The sequence below is a fragment of the Coenobita brevimanus genome, chromosome 100, assembly GCF_032717465.1.
Source record: "Coenobita brevimanus isolate Jiangsu-jjx chromosome 100, ASM3271746v2, whole genome shotgun sequence".
Classification (NCBI taxonomy): Eukaryota; Metazoa; Arthropoda; class Malacostraca; order Decapoda; family Coenobitidae; genus Coenobita; species Coenobita brevimanus.
The window spans coordinates 575,428-593,434 of record NC_137053.1 but is presented as its reverse complement, the minus strand read 5'-3'; the positions used below and the strand labels follow the sequence as shown (position 1 = coordinate 593,434).

The window sequence follows — 18,007 nt, the reverse complement described above, 5'->3', positions numbered from 1 at the left end:
CTCTCTCTCTCTCTCTCTCTCTCTCTCTCTACCTGAGAAAAGAGAGTTATGCCTGTAATTTTACTGTCAAAGTTTAAATAACCTAATTAAGAAAGTAAAGTATTTTAAAAAAAACTTGTCAGAGAAGCTTAGTCATACATACATACATACATACATATATACATACATACATACATCACAGGTTCAATGAAAAATATACACAGATGACGTACGCACAAAAAGGAAATGAATATAGGTGGCTGGAGTGATGAAACAGATCTACTGTACACAAAAGAAAATGAATTGTATGTGATGTGGAAGCCCAAGGAGATGATTTCATACGATAAATCAATATGTGAGATAGCGAGATATGGACGTCAGGGAAACAAGATTACTGAAAACTGATACAGCTCAAGGATGAAATATCTAGGAAAAACGCAAATGCAGGTAGAGACGTGGATGGCCAAAGAGAAGATGTCATAGAATAAATGAATGGGTGAGACAGCGAGGAAAGGACGTCGAGGCGAGAATAGCAGCCTACTGAGAAATAATACAGCTTAAGGAATATCAACGGAAAGCATATTACTCTAGTCGTTTTGCTCTCGTGCGACAAAAATATCCCTAACCCTTTTCGGCTCAGGTGGTGGCCAAGTGTGTTCAGAATAGAGGGATGGTTTGACTAGTAACCAAGGAGACTCACTCCTACCTCTTCACAAAAGTTCACTGACTTTTATGGAACCACATCTCACTATTCAAGCAATGGGAGTGACACTGTTCCGTCAAATGAAAACAGTCTCACTCTAGTGGTTCTCTTTTTTATTAGTTGACAGTTGAATATTTTATCCATGCTATACTCCTTTCACCTTAACCTGGCCCAGAATTTCGTCCTTTTGCAGCCTATATCACGTAGCTTAATGACAAAGACAGTGCTAAGGCTCTGTATGTTTTCTATAGCACTTCTTCGTGACTGGCAACCACCTCTAGTATTAATCTCTCGTTACAACGCAGCAATGAACATGGGGAGAAGGAAATTTTAGGCCAAATCACAGTAAAAAGGATATGGTGTCGCGATATTAAAATGGTGAGGCTTCGCGTGACTGTTAAATGCCTGTTATAAAATCCAATTAACTGAAGCCCTTAATAAATAACAAAAAAAGGCGGGTATCAGTCCATTAGGTACTCTGTTCACAGCTACTCCGCGTGTGTGTGTGTGTGTGTGTGTGTGTGTGTGTGTGTGTGTGTGTGTGTGTGTGTGTGTGTGTGTGTGTGTGTGTGTGTGTGTGTGTGTGTGTGTGTGTGTGTGTGTGTGTGTCCAACCCACCCCTTGTTAATATAGCACTGGAAACTTAGGTGATGATGATGATGATGATGATGATGATGATGATGGAATGATGAAAGTACTACCGCCTCTCTACCACACAAAAAATTGCTATACTGTACACACACGCAAAGCACCCCTCCGTTTTTTTTTCTTTTTGTGTGTGTGTAGGTTTGTGTGGGCAGACAGTTTGCATTTTTTCAAAGGATGGATGAATATGGCTACTTTATGAGCAAGCATGTTCTACTTTATGAGCAAGCATGTTCGCGTGGGTGTCTATAAGGGATAAATCATGCGCATATATAGTTTTAAAAAAATAAATGAAAGTAAGTGTTAGAAATGGATGTGTGAGGGTAAATTCAAGTTCAACTGAAAGTGAGTTCAAATATGAGTGTGTTAAAGAAAGATGCAGTTCTAGTGAAAGAAATCCAGGTGAAAGTGAGGGAAAGGAAGATGAGTTAGGTAAAAATGAGAACAAATTAGAATGAGTGAATGAGTGAGTACAAGAGGGTATGAATTCAAGAGAGTTCAAGTAAGGGGGAGTGTATGTGAGAGTGAATTTACATGGGAGAGAATTCAAGTGAGAATCCCTTTGCGTGAGTTAAGCTGAATATAAATGAGAAAAATTAAAGCAAGTTTGAGAAACTATGGCTGAATATATGAGTGAGTGTGAGTGAATGGGGTGAGTTAAAGCAAGGGTGAATGGGAGTGAGCGTGAGTGCAGCTAGGAGTGAGTGAGTTGGAGTGAATGAGGAGAATTATAGCAAGTGTGAATGTGAGTGAGGAAAAGTGTGACAAGGAATATGAGTGAGTGAGTGAGTTGGTCAATGAGGTGAATTATAGCAGATGTGAGTGTGAGTTACGAAGTGGACGGCAGGAAATATGAGTGAGTGAGTGAGTGAGAGGAATGAGTGAGTGAGAGAGGAGTGAGTGTGCGCAGGGAGCAGTGAGGGAGGGGTAGGTAGGTAGGGTGGCGGTGTGTGGTGAGAGTAGACTTGCTCTCACACTGTCGCGGCGCTCGGGTCGGGAGGGTAGGCTGCAACGTTTTCTCTCCACCACCTTACAGAGAGAGAGAGAGAGAAGAAAAGAGAGAGAGGGAGGGAGAGGGAGAGAGGAAAAAAGTGACAGTGGGAGGGAAACCAGGAAAATAAAGATCTGTAATTAAACACTAAGCAAAACAAACGAACCCAGAAGGAAAGTGAAAAGAGGAACGGAAGGAAGAACGTAAGATGTAGGTAAACTTTTACTTCCGGCGAGAAACGCTACCTCGCAAGTGGAAAAAAAAAAGTGAGAAAGACTGAGAAAGGCAGAAACACCAGCACTTTTCCTAGTAAGGTAAACGCTCCATCAACAAATAAATATATAAATAAATAAATATGTAAACTGAAATATTGAGAAGGGGGGGAGTACAAATTATTTTCTCTGCTACAGAAAATAGACAGAGTGGGAATGAGAACTACTAAGGGATATAAAAGACACCCAAGCAACATTCAACGCAAATCTAGACACTCCCTATAAAATAATACATTTTTAAAAACTATCTTAAAAGAAGACGAAGGGTGGTCTCAAGAAAAAGAAGTATACGATCACAGAAACTCGGCTTAAAGAGAAATACAGAGAACAGCAGAAACTGTCGATCTGAGGGGAAAGAATCAAAACCAAAGGCAAATAAGAAGAGGAATGCCAAATAATCCTAAGAGAAAAGAAATATAAAGAAGGAAATCCTGACACGAGTGAAAACTACAAATTAATAAAACTGGGGGAGAAATTACGCAGAGCCACTGACAGATGGCATTGACACTTCTTTATAAATCTTCAGTCTGTCTGTCACTGAATAATCTGAGAATATAATCATGAAGAACATCTGAAAAAAGTCTGACAAAAGAAATTCAGGCGAGAGTGTGTTTGAGTGAAAATACTGAAACTATATAATTAAACAAAAAAATACTGGTCCAAGGCGCCAGTTCATTGACTGCAGGTAAGTACAGGCTCTTAAAAACTCTTCTTGTTGCATCTTATTGCCGGGGTGTAAAAGGAATTTCGTCTGACTATGCAATGAGGACCTGCTAATACCTGTTGCAGCTGCTGTTGTGTATCTGTATGGGAAAGTCCTAGTAACGTCTTTATAAGGAAAACTGTATTTCCTGGGTGTTTTATCATCCACGCTATGTGCTAAGAAGAGACTGACCCGACTGCTTAAACATTCATTGATTAGTCACTCTTAGATTAGTATGGCTCTTTAATACTTCCTGAGTGTGTGCAACAGTGGTTGGTGTTTTAGCTCTCTCTCTCTCTCTCTCTCTCTCTCTCTCTCTCTCTTTCAGCTTCATGCATAAGTTAGAATCATTGGTATTTCAGCTCATAAATTTAATTCAAGCATCGCACTTATCCTTTCTAACGCAGGTACTTGTATGAAGAGACCATCTATACGGAAAAATAGCCCAGCATGGAAATGTTTGAGGGGAAATCTATACAAATTTCGAGTCTGATTGCACTCAGTTATAAAGACTTGTAAAAAGAGACTATCTATATTGAAAATGCCCCAGTATAGAAATGTTTTGGGGGGAAATCTGCCCGAACTCAGATATAAATAAAGAGAGCACACATGCGTCTCTAGATATGTCGAGGTTAGACATGGAAGCCTCATTTTTACACGTCAGGGTGCACAGATGTGTCATTTTTATTCCTCAGAGTACACGCGAGTCTGTATTCAGTATTTCTGACGTGTGTGTACATCCATTCAGGGCCGAGTGTCTAGTGTCTCCTGCTTAGCGATTTATTTCCCACTAAACCTTGACGTTTGTGCGCATGTTAGTTATGCCGTTTTAATATCGACCTACTTTGCACCACGCATGAGGATACTGAGATGCAATGTTCAGGATAAATCGGTAAGGAAGAGGCTTAATGAAACTTCCGAAATCACTTGAACTGGCCAAATCACTTCAATTATGTCACCCTTAAACAGCGCTCCGCGAGAACCTCATCTGGCGGCATTTTGTGTTCCGGTGACCGCTGGGTATGCTGGTGTGGGCGTAAGTGTGGCAGTGGGAGTAAGAAATGAACAGATGATGTACTGACTACGTTAAATGGACCGTCCCTGCAACACACAAGTGGAAGATACGCATTATTTATGGACCAGACTGTAAATACGAGCATAGAGGCACACAGGTCCACTCGTACGTAAAAGCCTGTAATTACACGACAGAGACACACAACATACCTAGACACGCAAAACATTCACCACATAAACATTATCAAACTCTCTACAGCAATATCCCAGTTCCAGATTTTCCAGCACTAACAGTAAAGAAACATCTACGTACTCACTTCACGCCCAGGGCAATACAACACCTCGATCAAGACACTATATTACAAGACCCCCTCCTGACATCCACCCATCGGGGGTGTCCTTTAAACAGACAAGATCGAGTTCACCTCAGGACATCACCGGGCCCTCCTCAACTACCATCTTAGATTTGGGTTGGGTGGAATCACTGATGACACGTGCCCGCACAATATAAAACACATAATGGTGCAACGCACAGCCCACGCCACTCAAACACGCATACATAACATCAGTAGTGTAGGGAAACTGTGGGACAACCCTGAAGGGGACAGTCACTTACCTGCGGCCAATGGGTCTGTTCGATTAGGTGGACTGGGGTTAAGCAACATCAACAACATCCCCGTTTATAAAAAGTTGTTTACCTCGTCAGGCATTCTATTCTCATGATAATATCGTCTCAAGAGGGAACTGCTCGGGGATTATATTGACGGATCGTGCTGGGAACTCCATCTTAGCGAGGATAATTATCTAGTTACACACACCACAAAATACCTGAATCGAGTGTCGTATTGCACTGCTTGGAGTCACAACATCCTCCTCATTATCTCCGTTATTACTTGGTTAATTTTGATGTTAAAACATATTCCTTCGTTTAGATTTTTTACTTATATTCTTAGTCTCTCTCTCTCTCTCTCTCTCTCTCTCTCTCTCTCTCTCTCTCTCTCTCTCTCTCTCTCTCTCTCATAATAATAATAATAATAATAATAATAATAAAAATAATAATAATAATAATAATAATTACAAGATGATGAATGAGAAAAAGAACACGAACAAGAAAAACAAAAACACAAGTCATCATTATCCACCAGTGTAATCTTATTCTATTTTTAATTCCCTTAGGCTTTAAAAAAAATAATATCTCAATCTCCCTCCCCCTCTCCCCCTCCTACGCATTACAACTACGCCTCTTATAAAATTACCTCTAATCTGAAAAAAGCAGCAGGTGTAATGAAGTAAATGTCAGGTCTAATTAACTCCCAAACAGGTATCATATCCTATTTTTTTTTATCTATTTTTTTCATATGTTTTTCAAGCAAGGGTTATTAAGAGGAAAATTACAAGGGAAAATATACATAAGTGAGTTTGCTTTCAAAGGCCTGCATAAATGAATTCGGCGGACTCCTCTCTCTCTCTCTCTCTCTCTCTCTCTCTCTCTCTCTCTCTCTCTCTCACACACACACACACACACACTAGGGGGTCGATGATACACACGAAGACCAACCCACCTCGTGATGTCCTAAGATTATTTTTCTCTCGTGAATGTGTATGTAATAATTTCTTTTTTATATAGGTGGAAGAGAAATTGTCCCTTTTTTTTACTCTAACCTGGCCTAAAACTGCCATCTCTCCATCTTGAATACAGAGTTGTGGCATTTGATTAACACTGGAATATGATGCTAGTCGGGAAGAAGTGCTGTGGAATGGACGCAGAGTGATAGTATTATAATTTGCTACCACTGGGCTACGTGAAATAAGCTTAAAAGGACGAAAATCTAGGTCAAGCTAGAGTGAAAGGAGTACAGCAAACGATATATTACATTCTGAAAAAAGTAGGGATTGTAACGTGTGGCAAACCTTACGAGCATTTGGCATTATTCATCGTTCTTAGTGTCATATTGCTTCGCTTAGAATGTACATCAGTAAATTTTGATCGACTGAACTGCCAGAGACGAAAGCGTGCAAACTGTTTCACTCCATCTGCTTCACACGCCCGTCACATTCCTCTCTGACGCATCGTATCAGAGAAAATCTATGAGCAGAGGAACATACCAGGCCTCTCTCAGCTCAGGAATATTAACCGCAGTGGAATGTGAGAGGGTGAAGAGGGGAAAAATCAGGTGAACTTTTGTCATCAGTTGTATTTAGGTCACGCCTCCATAACCGTTCCAAAAGTAAGATTGCAAAAAAGTTCATAATTTTCCACCTGACCTTAATTAACGATACATTAGTTTTGTGCTCAGTCCCGCCCACATCAGGTCGATCTGGGTCACTGCAGATTCTTCTATACCCATTCAGACACAGTTAGCCATTATACTTTTATTCTGTGCTGGAGAGGGACGCCTTCACGTGGTGGCACCGATATAACAGGGCGGAGGAGCTGCCTGGATATACACAAGTCCCTCACCTACTTCCCAGCCCCCAAAAGGAGGATGGTGGATTGCAGGAGAGGGGCAACTTAAGCCTGCAGTCCACCGGGTTGACGTTTCATATGAGCTTGCAGCACCAGTAACACCTTGATTTGCAGGTGTAAAATTGCAATTACGTGAAGAGGTGAAGAGCACTTTTTTCCTCGACTGCGCGTGTAGTCAATAGATAGATAAATGAACGGGCTGATAGATAAATAGATATACACAGATAGATACCCAGGATGGAAAAACACGTTAGTCCCAAAACAAATACAACTCTAGTTGAGAGAGAGAGAGAGAGAGAGAGAGAGAGAGAGAGAGAGAGAATGGCACTGGCACTGGGTTGGTATGACAGTAATTGAAAGGAGGGCCGGTTAATTTCCCTACTTTTCCCATTGTCCTCTCTTACACTCTCTCATTTTTTCACATTTGGACCTAACTCCCCTCTCGCCTAATTTGCTCTGTGTGTGTGTGTGTGTGTGTGTGTATGTGTGTGTGTGTGTGTGTGTGTGTGTGTGTGTGTGTGTGTGTGTGTGTGTGTGTGTGTGTGTGTGTGGCTTTCTCTGAGTCTGTGTTTGTCCTTTTGTTTGTCTGTCTGTCTGTGTCTGTTTTGTATGTGGGTCTTTCTCTCCGTCTGTCTGTATCTGTCTATATATTTCTATCTGTCTGTCCGTGTCTGTCTGCCAGTCTGTCTATTCGTCTGTGCCTGTCTGCCTTCCTACCTGTAAGCTAATTTTCCCCCATCTTTCCCTCTTCTATCATGTTTTCTCATTCCCTCCTTCGTTACTCTCTCCTCCATCCATTTCTTCCCTCTTCTGTTATCCCCTTCTTCCTTCTTTCTATCGTTTTTCTTCCCTGTCTATTCTGGTTTCTTTTTTTCTCAAATATTTCCTCTTCTCTCCAATCTTCCCTTTCCTCCCTTCCTCCCTCCACCTCTTCCTTTTTCCCGCGGTCAATTCTTTCGATCTTCCCTGTTTCTCCTTTCTCTCTCACTTTCATCTTCTGGTCTATCCCTCCCTCCTCTCTCTTATTTACCCGTTCCCTTTTTCCTCTCTCCTTTTCCTGAACCATGCTCCACCCCCTCCTCGTTCTCTCTCTTTCTTTCTTGACATTCACTCTCCTCCCATTTCATTCTTACCTCTTTTCACCCTAATTTCTCTCCCTATGTCCTCTCCTCTCCCTTTCCGCCTTTCTCCTCTTTTCTTTTTCTCCATTCCTCCTCCTTCTTCCCTCTTACTTTCCTTTCCCTACCTCTCTCAGTGTTCTCGTTCTTCTTCCCTCTATCATCCTTCTCCTTTCCTCTTTCATCTCTTTTTCTTATCTCTCTTCCTCTTGCTGCCTTCTCTTTCCCTTCCCTCTTTTCTCTCTTACTCACTTTTCCTTTTCCTGACATCTCCTCTCTCTCTCTCTCTCTCTCTCTCTCTCTCTCTCTCTCTCTCTCTCTCTCTCTCTCTCTCTTCTGCTATATCTCCTTCCTCCTGCCTCTTCCGCCTTCCTCAAAATCTTACTCCTCTCCTCTCCACTCACAACAGGAGAAAGAAAGAGAAAGAAAAACAAAAGTGAGCTGGCCAAGTTTGATAGGGGCTTCTACCAAGGTCGCCTCTTGATCTGTTGGTCTCTCTCTCTCTCTCTCTCTCTCTCTCTCTCTTCTTGGTTCTAGTTCAGTTTTTCTCTCCATTTTTCTTTTTGCTCGCAGTGTTTTACGTTTAATCTCTTCTGTTCTGCCCTATATTTTTCTCTTGATTGCCCTCTCTCTGAATATCACTTTTTCCTCCCTCTGTGTGTGTGTGTGTGTGTGTGTGTGTGTGTGTGTGTGTGTGTGTGTGTGTGTGTGTGTGTGTGTTAACCCTATTCTTCTGTTCCATAAACTTTCCAATAACGTTTTCATTTCTCCCACTCTCACTTCTTTCCCATTCCTTTCAACTTTCCTTTTTTCATATATATTTTTAATGCTCTGTACATCCTCACTGTTACCTGCGCCGGAAACCAGGTAATACGATTTTAATTCCCTCATATTCAGCCTCTTAAATGTCACATAATAACTGTAATGACATACCCTAATTAGTTTTAAGCCATTAAGCCAGCAATTAAGGCCTCACTAAATGATGCTCGTTTTGTATGTATATTAAATTATAATTATGGTAACGATTACATGTACGTTTTCCTGTAATCTGTCATAATTAATCTCTCTCTCTCTCTCTCTCTCTAATTAGCCCGCCTGGGACATCACACCATACCGACACCCCACACTTACAGTACTCATTTCCTCATCATCTTCACCCCTCCTCTTCCTTCCTCTCTTCATTTTCCTATTAGTGTCTCCATCTACAGTATTTTTACCTCCTCCTCCTCCTCCTCTCCTTTTTCTCTCTACTTCTGCTCCTCTTTTCCCTTCTCTTCTCCTCCTCCTCTCTACTTGCTCTTCTTACCTCTCCACCCTTCCCTTCCCCAATTTCTTCGCTCATGTATCATTCTGTCACCTTGTCTTCTTTTTTCCTCCTCTGTATCTCCATTTTCTCCTCCATGCACTGTTCTTCATTTCTCTCTCTCTCTCTCTCTCTCTCTCGTCCCCTGTAACCAGTCCTTTACTCCCGTCCTCCCACTCCGCATTTCTCAATTTTCCTCCTCATTCGCAATTCTATTTTCTTCCTCCTCCTCTCTTGAATCTAATTTGTTCCCTCTCCCTCAGCTAATCCTTCTCCTCTTTTAGTTCTCCTTTGCATCTCTCCCTCTTACTTATGTCTCTATCCCTCTTCCTTATGTCAATCTCCCTTCCACTTCTTTTTATTCATCGTTCACAGTTCTCTCTTCCTACTTTTTTTTCCTCTCTTCTTTCTTTTGCCTCATAACATTTCTCTCTTCCTCCTTCGAATCTGTCTTTTCCTTCTCCGTATTTCTCTCTCACCCTTCCTTCCTATCTCTCTTCCTTCTCCTTCGTCTTCCTCTCTTCCTACTTCTTTGTATTTCCCCTTTTCATCTCCCTCGTATCTCTCTTCCGTCTCCTTTGTATCTCTTCCTCCTCCTCCTTTGTACTTCTCCCTTCCTCTTCCTTCGTATCTCTCTCCTCTCTCTCTTCCTCCATTACTCTGTAGCATCCCTCACTTCTTCTCCCTCGCCTCTCTCTTCCTTCTCCTTTGTATCTCTCCTCCTTCTCCTTTGTATCTCTCTTCCTCTTCCTTCGTACCTTTCCTCCTTCTCTCTCTCTCTTCCTTCTCTTCCTCCATTACTCTCCAGCATCCCTCACCTCTTTTCCTAGGACACCCCTCCATGCTGACTCCCCTACTTAGCATACTGATGATGCCTCGTAATTAGTTTTAAGATTAATGGAAGCAGATGGCACAGGTATAGTCTAAATTCCATCATGTCCGCGTCTGCCTTTCCTTGTGTGTGTGTGTGTGTGTGTGTGTGTGTGTGTGTGTGTGTGTGTGTGTGTGTGTGTGTGTGTGTGTGTGTGTGTGTGTGTGTGTTAATCTAATTGACCACTAGTGAGTTTTGGGCTACAAGTAAGCTGAAAATATCTCGAAACATTTTTTTTTTTTTTTTTTTTTTGGGGGGGGGCATTAGCACCAATTGAGTTAAAAATATATATATATATCGTGTGTGTTATGCTTTGACTTGGCCGTAAATGGGAAGAAAATATAATCGAAGACCACTCATCGTCCCACAGTACTTGAAAAATTGCTTATTAATTTTTCTTAGAGCCAAATCGTGGCATCAAAGCATAAAATTGTTCGGCATGTACGTACCTAATGTAAGGCCAAATCTATTTTCACATGATCTTTATCTGTTTTAAACGCGACACTACGAAACTTTTCCCTGGTTAATTCCTGCGCAGTTCGTGGATTTTGAGTGACCTGGCTTTATCCAATTCCTGTGAGCGCTGTGGGAGGCGGAGAGAAGCGCATTTAAGTTTCTGTGCAAGTGTATCTCTTTTAAAAGCGATTTATGCTGATACTGCGACAATTATCCGTAGTTAATTTGTGCGCATTTAGGTGGATTTAGAGACTTGCCTTTATCTAATTTCCGTGAGCGCTGTTGGAGGAGAAGGGAGGCGCTTTTATCACGGTGTGCACTCTGTTGGATGAAGAGGACTCGGGACTTCGTTTTTCCTGCATCAAAGCACTTAACTGGGGCTAAAAACTAAACTACTCTCTCCAGTTTCTGTCCATGTTATAAATATACATGTGTGTGTGTGTGTGTGTGTGTGTGTGTGTGTGTGTGTGTGTGTGTGTGTGTGTGTGTGTGTGTGTGTGTGTGTGTTTTGCCAGAATATCTCGAAAAGTGTTAGATGAATTTTCACCAAACGTTCAGGATATAGCAACTATGTGGTCGAGCAGACTCCTATTACTTTTGGTGAGGATTTGATCAGAGACGACCGAATGTCAGCTGTCATAAACTTATTAATATGGATTGGCTTTTTGTGAAACGCGGTCACTGAATTTTGTAGAGTTTTGCATTTTTTAAAATAAATTCTGTCTGTAGGAAGCTTGCATCAAAGCCAACAACATATACTGACGGGCGATTAGCATTCGGCCCCCAAATGCACACACACACACACACACACACACACACACACAGGCACCGACATTTACTCAAAACATCGGCACATTCGCTAACGCAGGCAGGGGTATCGTTACTCCCTATCAGTCTCTAATTTTCACATGCAAATTCGGACTTCGCCCTCGACATTTACCCTGACTCAGAAGCAAATTTACATATTCAAGAGCACACACACACACACACACACACACACACACACACACACACATTCTATATACCCACGCACTCACCCATCCAAGCATATAAATTCGCAGCTCTACAATTAAAATCTCTCTCTCTCTCTCTCTCTCTCTCTCTCTCTCTCTCTCTCTCTCTCTCTCTCTCTCTCTCCGCATCGAGTCCAGTTTTCCGGATACCCCATGACTGAGTTGCAAAATGGAAAATCAGTCAACCGGCAACTCTGTCCTCCTCGCGAACACGGAGTCGGAAAACTTCAATAATCCGCTATACGAGTACTGCCTTCAACATCCTGTTTTCCTTCTGATTTTCCTTCTTCTTTTTCTCCTTTTCCTTTTGCGCCTTCAATCTCTTGTTTTCCTTCTGATTTTCCTTCCTTTTTTTCCTTTTGCTTCTTTTCCCTTTTATTCCATGGACAGCCATCGAGAACTATTATTTTCTTGTTTTCGGTAATTTGGCAAACGAATTTTCTCTATAACGTGCAGTCTATCTGATAATTCTTAGTACATTATACCTTAAACGTGTATCATATTTGTATCATTTAATTAGTGATACAAGAGAAGAAAGAGCACAAGTTCATACATGTACGATATTTAGGGCACTGTTATAAAAAAAATCGTTTCCAGGCTGTGTGTGTGTGTGTGTGTGTGTGTGTGTGTGTGTGTGTGTGTGTGTGTGTGTGTGTGTGTGTGTGTGTACCTGTCTGTCTGTTCCCGAAATACCTCAAAGTCAAGTGGACAGACTTTATGCAAACTTTGTGGGCAGTATCTCGGGATATGTGGCTTGTTGGTTAATAATTTTAGGAAGGTGCGATGATATTCCTCCGATTACCAGAGGATTACTGAGCAAGATTTTTTTTTTTTTTTTTTTAGACAGGAATGCAAAGAGACAGTGAAATGCGGTAGGCAAAGTCCTAATAGTTTTTTTTTTTTCGGTTTTGGCGAAGCTGCGATGATATGCCTCCGAAAACCACCTAAAGTAGCTATTTAGCGACGGCGGGCGATATGCATTTGAGGGCAACTGTTTTAATTTGTATTATTATATACTCGTTTATACTGTATATCGACTAATTTTTTGTCTAAATTATGAGTACCTGTAACTGAAGCTTGTAATTACACTAAAAACTTCAATTATATTTAACTGGAATGAGACTGAAAGATTTTATGTCCAAGGGAAAATTGGATTTTAATGCTCAATGAATGTCACTCAGGGACGAGAGAGGCTGGTCACCCTTGCCCTAAACGCAGGAACAGTAGCCTAGCCCCGGGTCCCTACGCTCCTGATGGTGAAAGAAAGGACTGAATGTTCTCTGGATGGATTATTTCGGTTATTCTGATGGGATTGCATTCATCAGAGGAGTGGCATGTCAGCGTCCTAAGGGTTAATCTCTCTCTCTCTCTCCCTCTGCTGAAGCCGCTTTGTTACATCAGTTATTATTACACGTACCATCCAGCACTGTCGCCCTTGAGTGCAGCCAAGTTAGGTAGGGCAATCAGAGAGATGGGGGTAATTTCTACAGTACACACACACACACACACACACAAAAGCTATACATATACTTGCATACATACATACATACTGTACGTACATTAATTCACACACACAAAGCTCTCTCTCTCTCTCTCTCTCTCTCTCTCTCTCTCTCCATTCTGGTCCTAGGATGGTACTCTCGTAGCTCAAGGGAATGTCTAGCACACTGGACTGAGCGATTTATTTATTCCATCTTTCCTTTTAAACGTATTGTCTTCTACCCTCTACTACTCTTATATTTCTCATTCCCTTCTACGCCCCATTCTTCCCTGTTCTGTCTATCCTCCTCACCAGTTCTTCTCTTCCTCATCCCTTCCCCTCTTTCCCTCACTTCTCATTCCCTTCCACTACTCATTCTCCCTTTCCTGCTTTCTTCCCACAAGTTCTCCTTCCCTTCCTCAGCCCTCCCATTCACACATCATCATCCTCCCCCTTACCCTCCTTCCCTCTAATCTTACTCCAGTACCTCTTACAAAATAACTGCCCTCCATTTCCTCCTGGGGTCTGATGGGACAGGAAGGAAAGGGCAGAAGTGGATGATACAATGGTCTACCTTGAAAAACATTGGTAGATAAACGTAACATAGGCTGATAGATAATTAAGACAGGCAGATACTTGGGAACACAGTAATGACAGCGTACAGATCGATAAAGACTAATAGTAAAAAGATAGGTAATCGATATTTATATTAACTGATACGGAGAGAAAGATAGCCAGATATGGGAATACAAATAAAGATAATGCTAACACAAGAAAATTCACTTCATAAAGAGCAAAGATGGATACACGTCTGGCAGGAAACACAAGAGGGAACTTCGAAAGGATATGTGAAACGAGGAAGGAGATCATAATGGAATGGAGTGGGAAAATGCTCTCACTGGCAGATGGAAATGGCATTATCATCACCATCACCATCAGTGGCCATCCATCACCAGGGCAAAGAGCTTCACCAGCATTTCAGCTCACTCTGGTCCTCTGTTTGTTATCTTGATCCATCTCACACCCACTAACTCGTCACTGTCTCCTGGCTAATGTGTGTGTGTGTGTGTGTGTGTGTGTGTGTGTGTGTGTGTGTGTGTGTGTGTGTGTGTGTGTGTGTGTGTGTGTGTGTGTGTGTGTGTGTGTGTGTGTGTGTGTGTGTGTGTGTGTGTGTGTGTGTGTGTGTGTGCGCGCGCGCGCGCGCGCGCGCGCGCCACATAAACTCCAGTACCATGGTTACTGTCACTAATTTCCTCTCTTAGGTTACTGTGTACACCATATACAAAGCGGAGGGACTGAGAAGAAGGGGGCGGCCTAAGTGGAGGTGGAAGCGGAGTATAAAAGAGAGTTTGAAGCATATAGGCCGGGCATCCAGGAAGGTGAGAGGCGAGTATCGAATAGAGGACATTAGAATGAAGGCAGCTTATGGGGGTTGCTTCGTTGTCAATTATTTTTAACAGGCAAAAACTGAGAGGACTAAGATATGCCTTTACATCGGTGGGACCTGATTGTGGATGGTTTCAGTTTGCTTTTGTGTAAACCAGTATTTACCGCAGCCGAAAGACTGGATGTAAGTGAGGTATACATACATATATAAATACATACATACATTTATAAGTATATATATCTGATAGAGCGTATCAGATACTGTAGAGACAGGATTCCGGGAGCTTGAATGATGAGTGAATGAAAACGTGGCCAACTGGATTGGGCAAACTGGGCTGTCTGGACGTTGCTACTCCTCACCGTGCCCTCGGGTGGGAAAGGAGGCTCAGGTGATGATGATGGTGATGATGATGATGTACATATTTACAAACATACGAGTAATATACTGTACATAGAGAGAGAGAGAGAGAGAGAGAGAGAGAGAGAATGTATGTATGTATGTATGTATGTATTCTCTCCCAGCTCAGTTGGAAACTTTAAGAACACACGGGGAGAACATATGAGTGAAGAAACTCATATGTTGACAAAGTTTATTCATAAAGCTTTCAGCGGAGCTGGCAACCACTGCGCTCCGGGAAATTTATTTCTCTTGGCCATTACTCTTCTGTCTAACCGTAAACTAGAGCGTCCAGGTTGTGGATGGTTTAAATTGCTTTGTGTACTACACGACATACGACATTGGAGAGACCGACTGCGAGTGAATGAAGTTGTTTCCTCCTATTTTCGGCCGTCACCCCACTGACGTGGGTAACACTAAGTCTGGATAGGTATATAAACATCCTGATGATGTGCTACTGATAGGCAAGTGAATGAATATCAATATATATGTACAGCCAGCTGTGATAGTTCACCTTTGGTGCATTATCTCTCATCTTCCCTGATCGTTGCCTGAGATTGCTGCTATCACGATCCCCTCCTACGCGATAAGACCTTTTCCTCTTTATTATTTTGGGAAGAAAAAAAGAGAGGGGAAATGGCAGTGAGGGCAGGAAGGAAGGAACTAGTGAACGTAGTAGGGAAGATTAAGGGAAGGCCAGGAGAACGGAAAGGATGCGAAGATTGTAGGCAAGAGAGGAAAGTGGGGGTATGAAAACGGAAAGGTGATCGGAGAGCAGAATACGGAGACATGGGAACAAAATGAGACACAAAGGAATACACAATGCAAAAGGAGCAAAGAAGGGGGGACTCTAAGGGGCGCAGGGAAATGGAAGAGGAAGTCTAGTAAAGGGAAAATAAAGGGGAAGGGAATCAGGAGAGAAACATAAAAGGGGGAAGGGAAGAATTAGCCTGTTAAGTGGATGGAAGAAGAGAGGCAAGAACGTGAGCCTGGGACGACAGCCTTGAAGAAAAGCCAAGGACGTGACCAAGGACCACGAGCGAGGGAGGAAATCCAAGGGAGTAAACCAAGAATACGAGTCAAGGACGATGGGAGCTAAGGAGCAAAGCCAAGGACGTAATAGGACCAAAAAAAAACAATGAGGAGGGAAGATAACGACACATACGACACGGACCACGGACAGAAGCGACAGTTATATTCTCATGTAGTAATAGTTTCTCCATCCTTCCTAGAGGTGTTTGGAATTTAGGCTTACCTGAAGAGCAAAGTAGAGTCCTGGAGTGAATTAAACAGGGAATGATACAGAAACAGACGACTGATTTGATGCACAAGCTGAGAGTGGTTTGTACCCCGATACCACGTTCTCTCTCTCTCTCTCTCTCTCTCTCTCTCTCGTTTGTTATCCCTCCAAATCAGGCCGCCTTTCCTTATGGACATTTCACCTTTATCACCCTCCCTCCTCGATCTTCCACTCTTTATTCTCCCTCAGATTTCGTGTCCATACGAGTACAACTTATTCGTTAACCTCTTCTACCCAAGAACGAAATTTGTAATCCATTCGTCTTGCTACCAGACAACCAGATAATTTTCCCCAGTTTCGAAAAAGATCATGGTTGTGAAGGGATTGGGGGAGACTATATCCATCCCCCATCTCGAAAAGTCCTTAGATCAATAATATCGGCTGGAGAATGAATACCCAGGAGAGAGAGAGAGAGAGAGAGAGAGAGAGAGAGAGAGAGAGAGAGAGAGAGAGAGAGAGAGAGGAAAAAAAGAAAAGAAAAAGACGAGCTCCTACGAAAGAGGAACATTTTTCAAATTCAAATTCTTCCGGCTCAATAAATTTATATAAAGAAACCAAGGAATTTTTGCCTTGAGAGTCTGCAGGTGGCGAGCATTTACAGTGTTCTCACCAGCAGTTCCTCTTCAATTTCTATACCCTTTTTATTCGAACTTGGCCTAAAATTACCATCTCTCCATCTTGAATACTTGCTGTGACAATGGATTAACACTACAATATGGCACTAGTCACGAAGAGGTGCTATTGAGAAGGGGTGTGGATTTGCGGTAATTCTTCTTCTGGCTCTAAGGTACGGGAAAAAAGCCGCAAAAGAAAATAAAAATGAAATTCAAAGCGAAGGTAAAATGACTATATATCTACCGTGATCATTCTCATTTGCATTCAAGAGAGAGTTATAAAGAACAGGTGTTGAGAAAGTGTACTCGAAGATAGCACACACACACACACACACACACACACACACACACACACACACACACACACACATGATTTACACTTGTCCAGCATTAATATTTAAATACCGACTGTCGAACGCACGCACTGACATGGTATGTACTCACACACACACACACACACACACGATCACGCACTTTGGCCTGATTGCGAGAGATGAAGTGAAAAATTTACGAATTATGCGGGTTTTTTTTTTTTTTACGTAGGATGAACGAGGTGTTGCTGTCGAGCGGGGCATTTGCGTTTGTCAGTGTCCTACGGGAATGGAGAAATTTATCGCCCGGGAGAGAGAGAGAGAGAGAGAGAGAGAGGGAGATAATATATAGAAGTAATAGAGGGTGAGAAACGAAAAAAAAAAAGGAGGAAGTAAAGAAAAACCCGGAATGAGAGAGAAAAATGAAAGATGAGAAATTACAATAAGAAACAGGTGTAAAAAAAAGGTGGGAGAAGAGAGAGAGAGAGAGAGAGAGAGAGAGAGAGAGAGAAGAATGTAAAAGAAAAGAATGATAAGCTGAAAAATGGAAGAAGAAGGTAAATAAACTTGGGTAAAGGATGAGAGAGGAGTTTGAGAAAATTAAAGTGGTTGGACAAAGGAGAGGTGAAAGTATAAAGGAAAGAGGAAATAAATGTGAGAGGGCGGAGAGGAATCAAGAAGAGAGAAGAATGAGGGAAGAAGTGAATGTACAGAGAGAAAGTGAGAGGAAGGGATGAGGATATAGGGAGAGAGAGGGATGAAGGGGGAAGTGGAAGTACAGAGAGAGAAAGTGAGAGCAAGGAGAGAAAATAGGAAGAGAGAATAATGAAGAAGGGACTGAGTGTAGAAAGTGAGAGGAGGCAGAAAGGAAACAGAAAGAGAGAAGAATGAAGAAGTAAGTGAAAGTAAAAAGAGAAAGAAAGCGAGGGAAGGCAGCGAGTAAATAGGAAGAGAGAAGAATGAAGGAGGAAGTGAAAGTAGAGA

The 18,007-nt window shown here is 42.1% G+C and overlaps 2 protein-coding genes across 2 annotated transcripts in view; both read left to right on the top strand.

Moving 5' to 3' along the window:
* Positions 1-18,007, top strand: part of LOC145414515 (uncharacterized) — a 230,657-nt gene that overhangs the window by 8,176 nt on the left and 204,474 nt on the right. The gene's annotated exons all lie outside the window — the stretch shown is intronic.
* LOC145414526 (G-protein coupled receptor dmsr-1-like) overlaps positions 4,246-18,007 on the top strand; it is a 138,103-nt gene continuing 124,341 nt past the window's right edge. The window contains exon 1 of the mRNA XM_080284048.1: positions 4,246-4,347. Within this exon, the coding sequence (XP_080140174.1) occupies positions 4,246-4,347 (102 nt within the window). The remainder of the gene's footprint in view (positions 4,348-18,007) is intronic.